The sequence below is a fragment of the Sinohyriopsis cumingii genome, chromosome 1 (assembly GCF_028554795.1).
Source record: "Sinohyriopsis cumingii isolate HCF-2022 chromosome 1, ASM2855479v2, whole genome shotgun sequence".
Lineage (NCBI taxonomy): Eukaryota > Metazoa > Mollusca > Bivalvia > Unionida > Unionidae > Sinohyriopsis > Sinohyriopsis cumingii.
In genome coordinates, this window is record NC_142961.1 from 132,918,738 (window position 1) to 132,935,265 (window position 16,528).

The 16,528-nt window shown below is 35.9% G+C and overlaps 1 protein-coding gene across 4 annotated transcripts in view; it reads right to left on the reverse strand.

Moving 5' to 3' along the window:
- LOC149807885 (interleukin-6 receptor subunit beta-like) overlaps positions 1-16,528 on the reverse strand; it is a 197,527-nt gene that overhangs the window by 59,384 nt on the left and 121,615 nt on the right. For all 4 annotated transcript variants that reach the window (XM_089971622.1, XM_089971604.1, XM_089971613.1 and 1 more), the window contains 5 exons: positions 14,431-15,255; positions 11,071-11,346; positions 9,782-9,911; positions 1,488-1,663; positions 609-751 (listed from right to left, as the gene is read on the reverse strand). In XM_089971622.1, the coding sequence (XP_089827748.1) occupies positions 609-751; positions 1,488-1,663; positions 9,782-9,911; positions 11,071-11,346; positions 14,431-14,500 (795 nt within the window). In that variant the 5' untranslated portion in view covers positions 14,501-15,255. The remainder of the gene's footprint in view (positions 1-608; positions 752-1,487; positions 1,664-9,781; positions 9,912-11,070; positions 11,347-14,430; positions 15,256-16,528) is intronic.

The following is a 16,528-nucleotide window of genomic DNA, read 5'->3' on the forward strand; positions in this document are numbered from 1 at the left end:
CCAGTCCTAACACTAACCTCTTAATGCTGAGCGCCAAGTGAGGCAGCTGTTAGTACCATTCTTTTTATAAGTGGCTGGTATGACTTGGCTGGGGATCAAACCCATGACCTTTTGCATCCAAGGCAGACATTCTAACACTAGGCCACCAAAGCAGTCATAGAACTGAGATACAAACTGCAAACTGCACAAACTTGAATCTGCCATCATAGAATGTGCTAGCAGATCTGGGTCTGTGCAGTGTGTTAAGAGTGTTCAATAAAACAAACAACACTGACCCTGATCTGCTGACACATTATGAAGTTAAACTTAACTTATATGTTAGTATATACAGTATACCAAAATTAATTTGCATGGGTCAAGCAGTTTTTAATTACAATTGCAAAGTCCATGTTTATCAAATTTCACTGACCTTACTTTAAGTGATTTCTGTGTCAGCAGCAAGACAATCTACTCCTTTAAGCTATCTCAGTGGACAAAGCTTAATTCTGAATCTATTCCATGAAAAACTATGCTCCGGCCTGAAAACTGCATATTGTGCAATGTTACTTCACTTGCAAAATTGAAATTTTAAACTTTAATGTTCATAACAATTTAATGCCTCACAGTACCTTCCAGAGATCAGATTTGTTCCATTGGGACTGAAATTGGACTTTGTAGAACAACTGTCGCTCTATCCTCTCATGCTTCCATTGCAGTGAAATGCAGCTGCTGTTTCTAGAAACTGTCACATTCTTAACACTTGCTGGCTCAACTACAAAAAATAAAATCAATTCTTTAATTGGAGTTCAAATAAAGATAAACAAGGGTTCTGCAAACATTTTGATTCATCTAAAAACAGAGTCCAACTGCTAATAACAAAGACCATGATCTGCCGTCACATAATGTACCAGCACATCAGTCTATTGTGTTTATTTTACGGATTAGTTCAAACAAACTGCACAGACCCAGATCTACCAGTGCATTATGTGGTAGCAGATCTGGGTCTATGCAGTTTGCAGTTGGACTTAAGTATATATGGCATAATTATAACAAAAATGTTAACACTACTAATGTCAATGTATTTAAAAAGGATGCTTATGTCTGACATCTGAAATAAATGTAAGTATTTCTCCAAAAACAAGTCCATTAAGCCCACCTATTAATGTGATGAAAAGTGAGGAAATGGGCTTATCATCTCACAGGGCTTTCTTTGATAACAATTTGATTAAAAAAATTGTAAATGATGGGGTGGGTCTAGTCATTAAACATGTGCTTATTGCTGAAGAAATGAAGTGACCGAAATACATTTATCACCATGATAATTCAGCAGTTGTTGACTAACAAGAAATAAAATTAAAACAATTTCTTGCTATATATTCATCATTACTATGAGCAACTTTCATTAAACTCCATTACATGGTTCTCAAGTGACAATTATAAACACAGACGGAGAGTGACAGAATACCATCTTTTGCTCTTGTAGACAAGCTAACAAAATCCAAGCTTACCCAATATGGAAGTTGTTGCTGTATATGTTTTACTGGCTCGATATTCCTCCTTAGTTTTTTCATCGATAATGATGACTTTCATGTGGTAAGTCATGTCACTTTTGAAGGAGTCCGGTCCATCCACAGGAAACCAAGTACAGGAAGTTCTTGTCAAGTGACGGCACTCATACTGGCCACTAAAACAAAAATTTAACCTTTGAACTGAATGTCTGATTTGCATGAAAACCACCTGACAACAAGTACTAGAACCATAAATATTACTCCGAAGATAAACTTTGTGGTTTTTCACCTGTATAGATCTGTTACCAGTCGCATTCTCAACAAAAACTGTATTCACTGTCATTATTTAATTTCACAGAAACTATTCACTCGCGAATTCTGTAACAAATATAGTGCATGTGTGTGTGCGTGTGTGTGTGTTTTGGATTTTTAATGTAGCTTTAACAATTTTTCAGTCATATTGCTATGATGTCTGCAATGTGGCAGTTTATAGTGATGTCTAGCACTAGGGCATCATGATGCAGACATGCTGCATCATGTCCCACCCAGTCACATTATCCTGACACCAGGCTGACCAATCTTAACATTAACCTCTTAATGCTGAGTGCCTAGCAAGGCAGCTCTAAATACCATTTTTATAAGTCTTTTGTATGACTCAGCCAGGGTTTGAATCTGTGACCTCCGCCATCCAAGGTGTATGCTTTAGCCACTAGGTTACCAGAACAGTCAAAAACAATAATAATGAAGTGATGATGTAAATATATACAAAGTTTCAAAAAATGCAAATGACATCATCGCCGATGCCAAGTTTGACTGAAACTGGTCCAGTGTTTTTATTCTTCAAAAGTTAAAAATTACAATTATTGAAAGATAATGCAGACTCGATGTTGGATGGTGCACACCCAAAGCAGGACCATACCATAAGCTCAGCTGGCCTTAAAGCCAGGTGAGGCAGTACAGTATATATTGGTGACGTGAAAGATACATGTTAGAAATATGCTCAATGGTTCCCCTCTTATGGGACACATCTTCTGCAATGAGAAAGTGGTCAAATGAAATGGGTAGCCTCTCACGACAAGGACAAAATGGAAAATTATACTATTTTGGTGCTGAACAAAGTTGCCTCCAAATATGGTATGACCTATCCATTGTATTATTGTTTTTGCAAGCCTTTTTTGGTGTCTCTTATGAAACTGCATCAATTTTTTTCATAAAGGGACCCATAAATCTTGCAAGCAGTCAGGTTAGTTACACATATGTTTTACATTGTTCTTTTTATTTCTGCACATATTTTTAAAACAAACATGCACACACTTGTGTGCACATGCAATATGAAATAGTCCAACAATACAAACCCTTGCCATATAAAATGTCTGATAAATATGACAGTTTCTGTATGTGAGTAACAACACTGTATTGAAGAGATCTGATAACCAGCATCCTGAGAAAGCAGACTGGTCTATAATTGTAAAAGTTTAACTACATAAAAGTTTTATGTAGTGGGTACCAGTCAAATGAGAAAATGCTGCTCTATCACTCATCAGGTCAAAGAAATTCCATAATCAGGGTCTGGTAGCATAGCTTATATTCATTAAAAGTTATGAGTACAGAGAATATCAAAATTTCATAATTTTCATCTGGCCAGGCATTGTTACACTTCCTCCAGATCACCTGTATTTTCAAGACTGTGTAGCTTTATTAATATACTGTCACATCAAAGAAAAGACATCAGCAGGTGTATCAACATATAATTACTTTCCACACAAAAAATGACAGTAAACATTGTCAACTGTCTAAAATTCATACTAAATGACCATTATGGTAAAACCTCCATTCTAGAGAGCCATACACAGGCACCACAAAAAAGAAGATTATTTACTGACCAAACTAACTGAAACATTTCTAGGTCATTACCCCAGCTAGATCCAAAGTGACCGATCAGCTGCCGTCTTGACATTATCTGCTTTATAGATTACATTATGCATCATGTGAAAGTTGGTAGGAAATGGCAGGCTCTTGAAATACCCATTTTAAATGTAAGATGGCAACATTTTGCAAGGAAAAGTATTGCGTTCATGTATATAAATATTTGCTGACATCTTCTCCTATGGTATGACAAAGTATCAATAAAGCTTCAGTCTTGACAATAGTGATTACATGCAGCAAATGTAACATTGACTGACCAGACGAAAAATCACAGTCAACTGTAACATTGACTGACCAGATGAAAAATCAGTCAACTGTAACATTGACTGACCAGATGAAAAATCACAGTCAACTGTAACATTGACTGACCAGATGAAAAATCACAGTCAACTGTAACATTGACTGACCAGATGAAAAATCAGTCAACTGTAACACTGACTGACCAGATGAAAAATCACAAAGTTTTGGCATTATCTATCTCTTAACTTCTCACAGGTCTGACTTTAACGTTAAAGTTGAATGTAAGGAAAAGTTTATTACCATCAGATAAATGATACCTCAATTAGTATAAAGCGTAAATGCAAAGACCATTAGGAAATAAAGAGTTTGGTGCTAAACTAGTATGTTCATCATATCTTATGTCAAGTTTACATCATGTAACTGTGTAAATGAAAAACAGAGGTTTCCTACATGGCAATGTTCTAGACTGATAAACCAACAGGCAAATCAGGTTAAGTTATTTATATTTCATGCACACCAAATGTTAACTGGTGCAGAACTCCAACAACTGCTATAGGTAGAAAATTCATTCAGACTTATGGGATGAGACAAGATGACCGCTATCGCTTAACCAGCTTGAAGCAGCTGTTCCGCAGCTCTTCTGTTTTTTAGTGCCATTTTCATGATATTTGTGCTTGTTGCCTGTTTTCATCTTCATTATTGTGTTCATTATGTATGGCTAATAAATTCGTATGTGTTTCTTCATCTCCTTGTTTTGGAAACAAGAACAATTAGACTTTTTCAGCTGTTTTGCTCCACTGTTTTTGAACAAACCGCCATCACATGATACTCGCCAGTCCTTGGCTCTCCACACTACATTGTGCTCTAGACTAAACGAACTGGGAATACATTCATCATTACCTAAATGTAAACAGAAGCAAAAAAAGAAACATAGTTTCAAAGCTGGCCGGCGTAGCACAAGAAGAAGAATCCCATTTATCTCCCTTATTTCGGCACAACCATTAAAAAAAAAATTCGACTGTTAATTTAGATAACCTAATTCAAATCCCTATTAATTCGTCAACCTTTGTGTCAACTATCCAAGAAATACCTCTGTGCATTGCATTATTCAATGCCCAGTCAGTAGGACCACCGGAAAAGCGCACAGAAATAGTTAATTTTATCAACGACCAAAATGTTGACATATTTTTCTTGACAGAAACATGGCTAAAAACATCAGACGTTGAGCCCAAGTGTGCAGATCTAACACCCACTGGTTACTCCATCAAGTCGTTCCCCCGTAATTCTCACGGAGGTGGAACTGCTGTCATCACAAAGAACTCTATGATAAAACGTCTTAACTACACCACAACATTCAATTTCGACCACACATCGTTTGAACTAGTCCAAACCACACTCACACTGGAGCAAAGGTCAGTCCATTTTTTCTGCCTTTACCGCCCTCCTCCTAACAAAAAAAAACAAGCTGGCTGACTCACTCTTTTTGGAGCAGTTTCTGAATCTCCTGGACTATGGAAATTCGATAGGTGGCAACCTGATTATTCTTGGAGATTTCAACTTTCACTTTGACTGTCCCGGAAACTCAAATACATTAAAACTCATAGATTCCATTAATGTTTTCAACCTCAAACAGTCAGTTAACCAACCCACCCATAAACATGGTCACATTTTAGACTGGATTCTTCATAGACCTGATGATAACATTCTACGGTCCTCCCTGGTATCCCATGACCTTGCATCAAATCACCTCTGCATTATATGCCATCCTGATGTATCAGTCCCTAACCCTCCACCTTTATCTGCTACTACAGTAAAACCTGTTATGAGAGACCGCCCCTTCTGCCAATCAAAAGCGGTCTCTCAAGACAGGTGGTCTCTCATAAGAGGTGTGTGAAAATGGACTGGTTTTCAGGGTCAATAGTTAGCATTGTTGAAAAATAAATAATACCCATACTCACTGTACATGTATCATATCCTTTATTCATGAATCTTGTTAAATAATGTATGCATTCCTCTCAAAATGTCTTTATATAATAAAGATATACATCTATCAAACGAGAATAAAATTTATATTTCAACATCACATTAATATATACAAAAAATTAACAGTTGGATATGATGTATATATCTTATTTTATACACTTATTCACTTGTTTTTTTTAAAGAAATCCATTATACTTCTTTGTTGACATGTTTTACTCAGCTATTTGGTCTGAACATGTATCTCAATTATTGCCCTTTCATGAATCAACTTCCCACTTATGTTTTTACTCCTTACGACACAAAACCACTCCCATACTCGCTCGTTCAGATCTCCGTAAACTGTCCGTCGTGCCGTGGCATATTTCCTCTGTGCTTGTGCACCTTTCTGCCATTCGTTTCTAATGGACTTCTTGTCTTTGATTACATTTTGAACTTGCGTTTTACCGACGCTTAAGCTGACTGCTATTTCGCGAGTGGTCTCGCCTTTTTCATTTCTTTCAATGACATTAATCGTTTCTTCCAGTGTTAAAATTTTTGTTTTTTTTCAGCGGAGATTCTGCCGTTGTTATTAGTGTTGACGTTATAAAGACTATCGGTTTTGATCAGGTTTTGGGGAATTGTGGAATAAATATATATTATGTACCAATGAATGAAACCAAAAGACATAATTAACTCATCAGGAAACAATACTGTACATTTATTCTGAGACGAAGTTTAAATCAACAGCGTTATAGCTCGATAAACAAATGTTCCGACCATCTGCACCCACGTAAACAGATTGTGGTCTGGTGAAACACTAACAAAAGAAATAAAAAATAATTTAAAAAAAATCCGGAAATGATTCTCACTTACTAGTATTAAAGACAATGAGCTCATTCACCCTCGAGGCATTATGGATTAACTGGAAAGCAAACGACGTACTCAAACCAACACTGAAGCCCTTTCAAACGATTTCTCACTTGGACATAAGGACTACCGGCGTTTTGTGAGTTTTCATACAGATAAAGAAAAAATACAAACCTCTAAATTGACTGCGTATATCCATCATTACTCCCTTTGATGTTACTCTTACTGGCTATTCACATGACTTCGGCACTACAATGGCGGTTAGTGACATGTACTTTAGTCTGGTTTACTGCAGTTTACAAATGACACCGTACGCTGGAGTTGTAAATTTTACAAAACTGGTACTGTAGCAAGACAAATTATTTTTAAATACTTTATTAGAGCAATCTTTGCTATTTATGCAGTCTTTGTTACAAAGGATTAAATGATGGTTAGAGGTGTTTATCCCGATATATGGTTGTTCAACTATAGTGTTATTTAATGTGCACTTTGTTTGCATACTACATTTATCCCGAGCTCTAGTGTTTACAAAGGATTAAGTTAAGGTCAGTGGTGTCAATCTGTTTTGATTTTTTGGCGATGCGGTCGTTCATAGCAGTGTCAAAATGCATATTTTGCCAAGAAATCGCGGTCGCTGGTCGCGTTCAGCAGGTGGTCGTTCATAACAGAGCGTTTATATAGTAAAATCGATCCGTGCATTACGATTGTGGTCGGAAATGACAGGTGGTCGCTCATAGCAGAGGTCGCTCATGACAGGTTTTACTGTAAAAGAAACCTCCGTATGATAAATAGAACCAAACTAATGCACGACATCCAAGCTAACCTAACAACTTGCTTACCTCCTACCGCAGAACAACTCGATAACTGTCTGCGTTCATTACTTGACAAACATGCCCCAGCTACCAAGTGCAGAATATCAATTCAAAAGTGTTCTCCATGGTATAGCAGTGTTAGGGACCAGCTTCGCACTGCATAAAGAGACCGCCGTAAAGCTGAGTGGCTCTGGCTTTCCACCAGACTCACTATTCATAAACAAATCTATGAAGTCGCTAAGAAGAATGTCACAAATATAGTCCATGCAGCGAAATCAGCCCACTACACTACTAAGATCATGGAAAGTTCCAGCTGCAAAGAGCTCTTCGAGATTACTAACAAGCTAATGTCAAGGAACAGATCAACACCACTTCCAACTACCTTCTCTCCAGTCGACCTTCTGGTCATGTTTGCAAATTTCTTCCGTGACAAAGTATAAACCATTAGAGATAAGCTTGACACCACAATTTCAATTGACTTGTCATCACCATACAGTTAGGATACAGAATTTGAGCGGCAACCATTAGTAGCATTTGAACCTGTCTCTATGGATTTTGTACGTACAATCGTGATGAAGAGTGCACCAAAGTCACGTGAACTTGATCCAATTCCAACATCACTGCTGCTTGAGTGCTTAGGTCCAGTATTGCCTTCACCAACGTTATTAATACCTCTCTCTCTCATCCAGGGAATTTGCATCATTTTTCAAAACTGCCATTGTAAAGCCTCTGCTGAAGAAACCAACACTAGACCATAATGATTTAAAGAACTACCGCCCAGTTTCTAATCTCCCATTCCTATAAAAAATCTTAGAAAAGGTTGTTCTATCCCAGCTTGTATCTCATCTAGATTCAAACAGTCTTTTTAGCAATGTACAATCTGCATATCACCCTTGCCACAGTACTGAAACTACTCTAATAAAAGTAGTTAATGACATTCTCTCTGCATTGGATAGCGGAAGATTACAGTCCTCACCCTCCTTGATTTGTCTGCAGCATTTGACACAATAGACCATGATATATTACTTCACCATCTCCAGCATGTATTTGGCATTCATGATACAGCCTTACTGTGGTTCAAGTCCTACTTGGTCAACAGGACACAAATTGTATCTGCAAATGGAAATACACTCCAGCCCAGTTGATCTATGTTGTGGTGTTCCACAGGGGTCTGTTCTTGGACCTGTTCTCTTCATTCTGTACACTCAGTCGCTCTCAAGTGTCATAGATCATCATCCAGTGTCTCACCAATTGTACGCTGAAGACACCCAAATATACAAATCTAGCCACCAACTGAAGTTGATGCTACCATCCAAGGTGTAGAGAGATGCATTTCTGATATGAAATCATGGATGACATGTAACAAGCTGCAGATGAATGATGATAAAACTGAGGCCATTCTGATCACAACACAGACTTTCTCATTCACATCCTTTACCTCAAACAATAAATATCAGCAATGCCAACATTAAATTCACACAATCAGTATGAAACCTAGGTGTTAATCTGGACAGTACTCTCACATTGCACCAACATGTCATGAACATATGCAAGGCTGCACATCTTGAGCTGAGACACATCACCTCAATTTGCAAATATCTTTCAGCTGATGCCACTAAAACACATGTGTTCATTAGTACTTTCAAGACTGGACTATTGTAACTCAATTCTGTCTGGTTCATCTCAATATCTACTCCAGAAACTTCAAAAAGTTCAAAACACAGCTGCTCGGATCATACTTAGAGTACCACGATCAGAGGACACCTCCCCGCTGCTCTGTACCCTACACTGGCTATCCATCTGATCCAGAATCAAACACAGAATTTGTTCTCTGTGCTACGTTTCACTGTCGGACTCTAGTCCAACATACCTATCCAATCTCACCCATGTGTACACACCAGCAAGATACTTACGCCCCTCTTCTGACAATCATACACTCATTATTCCCACTATGAAAACAGCATCCTTTTGCATACCAGGGCCCAGCAATGTGGAATGAATTGACCACTGAACTTAGACACAAAGACACAGTGATCACATTCAAGAGGGCTCTCAAAACTCACTTATTTCAACTGCAAGAACAAACTTAAAGACCTAATAATGTTTCCTACCTGAAATATTCTCAGCATGTTTTTTTAATTTTTAATGTTTTTCTAATTTCACGGTGTTTGTTTTAGTAATAATATTATTTTATGCTTTTTATCTTATATGTGTTGTCTAATGTTGTGTAGCGCTAGGAGCTTCTAGAGATTAGGCGCTATACAAAGTCCTCATTATTATTATTATTATTTTCAAAGTGCAAATCTGCATTTACTTGATACAGGGTTGAGTAAGTAGTAAAGTTTTACTTAGACCAGTCAATTTTTACCCAGTCCTGAGTTTGAGAAAATGAATAGTTTTCCCAAGCCGCGACTCTAGGTTCTGTGCACAACAATTGTATGAATCCATTAAAGGGAGGTGTCCCTTGTTAATCCTATATTTACTCACTCAATAGCCCAGACTAAGGAGACTCCAATGTTCTCTGGATGGTTATAGTCCACTCCCAGGTCCCAGGTACAATTCATCATCTCCCAGTTGTAAACACGGCAGCTGATGTTCTCAACCCTCTTTGGCTCATCTGTAAAATGATGACGATAATAATTAAAATAAATGATGACAGGAAGACTTAAATCCACTGTAATACACATATTTATCTATCCCACCCCCACTAACCTAAATTAAAATACCAGTCCTGAGGGTAGTTTTTCCAACAGACAAATGGCTCTTGATTAGGATTTCCCTATGGGAAAGGTTGAAGTCTATTTTCTCCAAGGGAAATGTCACTCTAGGAATAACTTTCACCCTAAACAAGAATTTCCCAGCCAGGAGAAAGTTTACTATAGTGTCAATCAACTGTCACCACCTCCTCTCCTCATACCCCTTTAAAAGAATTATTTATCAGCTTTCATAAAACAAAAAAGATAATGCATGTATTTGTGCTTGCTGATGTATGTACTGAATACCATGTACTATAGTGTTGCGTCAAATCATTCATTAGTTGCACAGTCTTTCTTTTGCTACTCTGGCATAATTAATCTAAAGTGATTGGGGAGGGGAGTTTAGGGGTATAATTGCTTTATATTTGCAGAATGTTTTCAATGGATAAAAATGAACGAAGTTTAGATTTTTCTTACAACAAATATGGCTCTTAGAAGGCAGAAAGGTTGCTCTAGGATAAATTTTCTTCCAGGTGGAAAATCCATGCATGAGGGAAGAATTGGTTCTTTAAAACTGAACTATAGGAAACACAATCAACTTGTATAGGCAAACCATACTTTTGTGAAATTTTATTAACAACCTACATTTACCAATTAAAATATCTACCATATTAATTTCTTCTCAAAAATGTTGCATTAAGATCATTTGTGTACAATTAAGCTCACAAAATTGCAAATTTCCAGGATTTTTATTCTAGGAAAACACCGTTATCTATTTAACACAATCTGTACATGAAATATCTTGATCAGCAAGGTCAGGTAGAATTCATTGCAAACTGGTGCTCTGAAGAAAATAAATGTGAAATGGGAGGAATAAAATAATATACAGAAAACAGAATGCGATGAAAGTTCTACCAAATTTGTTCAATAATGCCAATCCATGCTAATTATGTCACAAGAGCTTGGGGACCTTGTGCAACCAATTATTATCGAATATACATTTTTAATGAATTTATGTACATGGATGTTGATGGTATACAATGAATATTCTGCCTAGCAAAATGACAAGGGAAATCTCACATTCCACTGTGACATATTGGTTGCCAATAATCTCCAGCCCTCCATTGGTCTTGTTCAGCTTGCATATGTAGTTATCCTCATCCCTTGGGGATGTAATAGGCATCTGAAGCCGGATGGAACGCATGTTCAGAATGCTGATGTACTGTTGTGGAATGGGCTGACCATTTCGCCGTGTGAAGTACATTAGATGACGGTCCTCTGGGTTGTACTTGGTGAGGTTGCATGTCAAGTTCAATAACTGTCCAATGTAAACATACGGGTTATTGGGCAAAACCACTGTGGAGAAGGAAAATAAAAGACTGTCAGGAGATAAGAATATAGCTATTAAAAGATTTTTGTCAAATAAAGAGTGACACTTATATGGATGTTACATAATACAAACTTGACCATACGGGTCTTTTAAACAACATTTCCTTCTATTGGAGAATAAATCACTGGCAATGCATAGGAGTAGTCAGTACATCACATTTAAGTACAACATTCAGAATATTTTGAAATGGAAATAGAAAGAATAAAAATAAAATGCAAATTAAGATAGGAATCATAACAATGAAATGAGAAAAGAAACAATAGGGAACATGCATACCCACCTGCTCACAAAATGTTGTTAATTAGTCTTTAAATTTCCAAGATGCCTCCATTTTAAAATTAAATCCAACATACACTTCAAATCTTTGATACTACTGTATTCAAACTTAATTACTGCATGTATTATATTATATTTAATAGACTGCAAAATGGGAAACCTTATCGTAAACACTGGAATATATGGTATCTAGTTTCTGAGTAGTCTACCTCAGTGGACACCCGCACTTAAAAATCTACATGTGTATGTACTAAGATCCATCTCTGGAGCTGCTAAACTATGGAATTCCATACCACGTTATATAAAGTCAGCTGACACATGCCAAGCTTTCAAAAAGCTTCTCAGTCAACATCTACAGAAACAAGCATTTGTTTGATTTTGTTTAATTTAGTACTAATACTTTTTATAACACTGTTGTCATGTACTCACCCATGTGTAAAGTTTGCTACAACTGTTTGCAAGAATCCTTTATGTACTTATCCTTAAAGTATTTTAGCAGCAGATCAATTGCTCCAGTTTTTAATAACATTTCCTGTCTAAGAGGCCTCATCTGGTAAAAATTGTGCACTATATATATATATACATAGACACATGTGTGTATCATTATAGAAGGCCTCATGAAAGAATGGAAGATTGGTCAGTTGACCGAATGAGCTCCTTTTTGAAATAAAATCATTATTATTACTATTATGATTATTATTACGATTATTATTATTATTATTATTATTATTATTCAGGAAATGAAGAACAAGATTATGGAAAATCTATAACAAATCAAGCTGAATAGAAAATTTAGTGGAATAAGGCAAGACAAAAGAGCACACTGCAAAAAAGTTCTGGGACAAAAACAGAAATAACCCTAAAGCTATCTGGAGAGTTATTACCGAATTTGGCACAGGGAACTGTAAAAGTAAAACCAAAATTTTCTTCTTCAATCATAAGGACATTAATACTGATGATCCAAGGACATCTGAAATATTTTTAATTCCATTTTTTTTTTATAACTAAAAGTGATTAAAAGCTTCATATGGAACTCAAACAGTTTTGTTCTGGAAAACTTCCTAATGAGAATTTAATTAATATAGGATTAATTGGTCATGGTTTGGTATTTATTGATGTGTAAATTTTACCTAATCCCTCACAAAGAAAATAAAGTCTGAATGTTTACTACATACCTAGCTGATAGTGCTAAAAGTATCTCTAACTTGTCACCTTTCTGAAAGTAAAAATATTAACTGTGGGGTACCACAGGGCTATATCCTTTACCCCTGTCATTTATTCTATTTATTAACAACTTACCCCTTATTATAAGAACTCAATTTTGTCCACTAACCTCTATGCAGATGAAACTGAACTAAAACTAAACTTGAAAATAGCTTGCAAGATGCTATCAACAGACTTAAAGCATAGTACAAGAAAAACGGTATGAAGATTATAAACAAAGAAAAAAACAAAAGCCTTATTAGTTACCAAAAAATAAAAGATCAAAAAGAGTAAGTTTAGACAGCAATAAACTCCAAGTTCTAATTCACAATGCTAACCTTTGTATGACCTATCTGATAAAATTCTTTGTGTATTCATACAAACTTGGTCTATTCATGTAAAACATGATTGATAAAAGGTTAATTCTTATCTTTGTCTGGTCAAGAAAATCAGAACCTTCATTCTTTTTATTATAGCAATCTTTTATAAAAGTTATATTCAGCAGCATAGGGACTACTGTAACGTACTTTGGACCAATGCCTCTATCTAATTCAAAAACAAAACTCTGAAGACTTGAAAAAAGGGCATGAAATATAATACTAGATCAATGTAAAGACAGTTTTCAGGATGCAATGAACTGTATAAAAATGTTAGCAATGTATGAGAGAATATACATTTGAGAGGCAAAAGTTCTGTATAAAGCATCCAAAGAAGCCATTCATGTCTATCTTGGTGCAGTTAATATCTTTCACCAAAGATCTACCTATATGTAGTTAATATCTTTCACCAAAGATCTACCTATATGTAGTTAATATCTTTCAACAAAGATCTACCTATATGTAGTTAATATCTTTCACCAAAGATCTACCTATATGTAGTTAATATCTTTCACCAAAGATCTACCTATATGTAGTTAATATCTTTCATTAAAGAGATACTGAGAGTACTCCAAATTTAAAGCCTATTAAAGGTAACAGTTACATTATACCAAAGCCAAAGAAGAAATAGTTGAAAAAGAGCATTCAATACACTGGTCCACTGGTATGGAACATTATTCCCAGTGACATAGCAGGCACCTGTCATTTCTTCTTTTCATAATCAATGTCTTAAATGGATGAAATCATAAAACTCTTGGACACTTCCTAGTGTTTTGAAAACCTGAACATGAACACCTATTATTTTAACACCTGAACACTAGTATTTTGAACACCTGCTATTCTCTACTTATACTGATGGACTGTGCAATACACGTTATTTGTATGTTCCCACTGATGCTTATCCATGCGTTGCAGGCTTGAAAACAATGCTTTTCAGATTATTTAGTGTTCAGTCAATTTTTTTTCACATTGTGCTGTGCACATATATATATATATATATATATATATATATATATATATATATATAGAGAGAGAGAGAGAGAGAGAGAGAGAGAGAGAGAGAGAGAGGGGGGGAGAGAGAGAGAGAGAGAGAGAGAGGGAGGGGGAATTTAACCGAGGTCCTTAAGTATATTAGTTCCTGTAACTAACTGTCACCTTATATAAATAAAGTAGTTATTATCTGTCAAGTCTTACCTCCAGTTCCAACCAGTAGTGCAGAAGTGGTGAGAAGCAAAATAGAGCTTAGCAGCAGTATACATTCCATTCCTTGCCTCTGGATAAAATTGTATTAGGCAGTCATAAAAGTAGATGCTCTTTGTTCAAATTCAGCTGTAAAAAAAATGTTTTCCAATCAAGTCCAACTGAACTTACACCTGATAATTAACTACATGTCAGTATTTTCAAGTGTTCTTTCAAGAGCTTAGACTATGGCTCAAATGAACATGTGTGTAAATTAAGCAAATGTATTGGACCCTGGAGTGCTTTGGATGTTACATCTACTAGAGGGAGTTGGTCCGAGCATTTGTATTCCTCTTTATTCCTGCTAAATATTTCACTTGACCCTGTTTAGCATGCTCAACATTCACCTGATCTCTGTTTAGCATTTACTTGATCACTACTTCAAATACTTGTTATCCCTGCTTAGAATCCACCTGATCCCTGCTTTGAGTTCACCTGATTCTTGCTTAGAATCCACCTGATCCCTGGTTAGTATTCACCTGATCCCTGTTCAGTATTTACTTGATCCATCTTCATATGTTCTTGTTCTCTATTTAGCGTTCACCTGATTCCTGCTTCAAATCACTTGATCTATGATAACTATTCACTAGATCTCAGTCTATTCACTTAATCCTGCCAGGGTTGAGAGGACCTGTCAACCAGAAGAATTAACATGGAAGAATACAATCAGGCTATGGTGTCAAGTTGTCCTCAAATCTTTAGTTGCCATTCAGACACAGTTTAACATCAATGAGGTCATTTCCAGTTGCTCCTTGTCCTACATTTTTGTTTTCCTGTCATCTGCAAAGACAAGGGAAACTATGTTAAATATCCATATCAAAGACTAAATACATCATTAAAATCCATCTTTTGGAAATAAATGTGCTTGCATTGATAAAAAGCTTCTGTTTCAATATATAATTTACATTTTTTGAACTTAACAAATTGCTATGTACGTAACACCAATAAAGGAAATTGAAGATTAATTGAGGAAGCCCCTTGTTGACTAGCCCAACTTTCATTTCACTGGAAAAAATGTACATTAAGGTTCTACACTGAGGGTAATCTAGCAAGCTGATGAGCACAAGAGATGATAAGACATGCACACAGATGCCAACAGAATTGCCATGTCAAGCTGCAGTCTCCACAAAAGGTCTTTGGTGACTTTCTCAATGTAGGAACTCTTCTGTTTTGCAGCCTTCTATAGAATTTACAAGAAGGCAGCTTGCAACCTGTGAAATAGTGTACACTTCATAACAGCAAACACGTCTTGTTTTAAAGTGAAATCTTACCAGCCATGCTAAGTATAGAGATCTACAATGGGAATGATACTTAAACCGATTTTTACAATGTGCAATAACAATGCTTGTCATTACATTTCTTATATCAATATATTATTTGGTTATCAAATAATTCACCAAACAACAGGATCAAGTGTTGGTTGTTGTTTGTTTTTAAAACCCTTATACATGTAACTGGCCTTTTTGCTTCTGATATTTATACGTACATACAAAAGTAATGAGTGTGAATTAATTGTACTGGATGGATTATTTCCTGAGTGACTCACTTCATGTGAAAATTGATAGTAATTTCATGTGTCATATCCGAGTCATCTCCTGGGCATGCCTCACAAATCATCAGTTTAGCTAAAGAGCATTTATAGCAGAGAGTGAAAAAATAAGGTGTTTTTTTTTAAAAGGAAGTATGTGTTTATTAGTTTCCTGGTTGAAAATCTCATCAAGCTAATTTCCTGGTTGAAAATCCCATCAAGCTATAATGAAACATGGTAACTGATATGCATGGTTGTTTACAAATTGGAAAACACTATTATATTTTAAAGGAACAATTAACTTTTACAATAAAACATGCAACCATAACACTTAACCACCATACAAGTAAATCACCAACAGGAAATCTACAACTTTTTATTGCTAGTTCCAATGTATATATTTATTAAACATATTGGCCAAGTTGCACAAGATTAGATACATACATATATAAATAATACATATAAAGAACCTGTGAATAATCAAACTACATGAAATTACTTTAAGTAAAACCATACAATAAAATG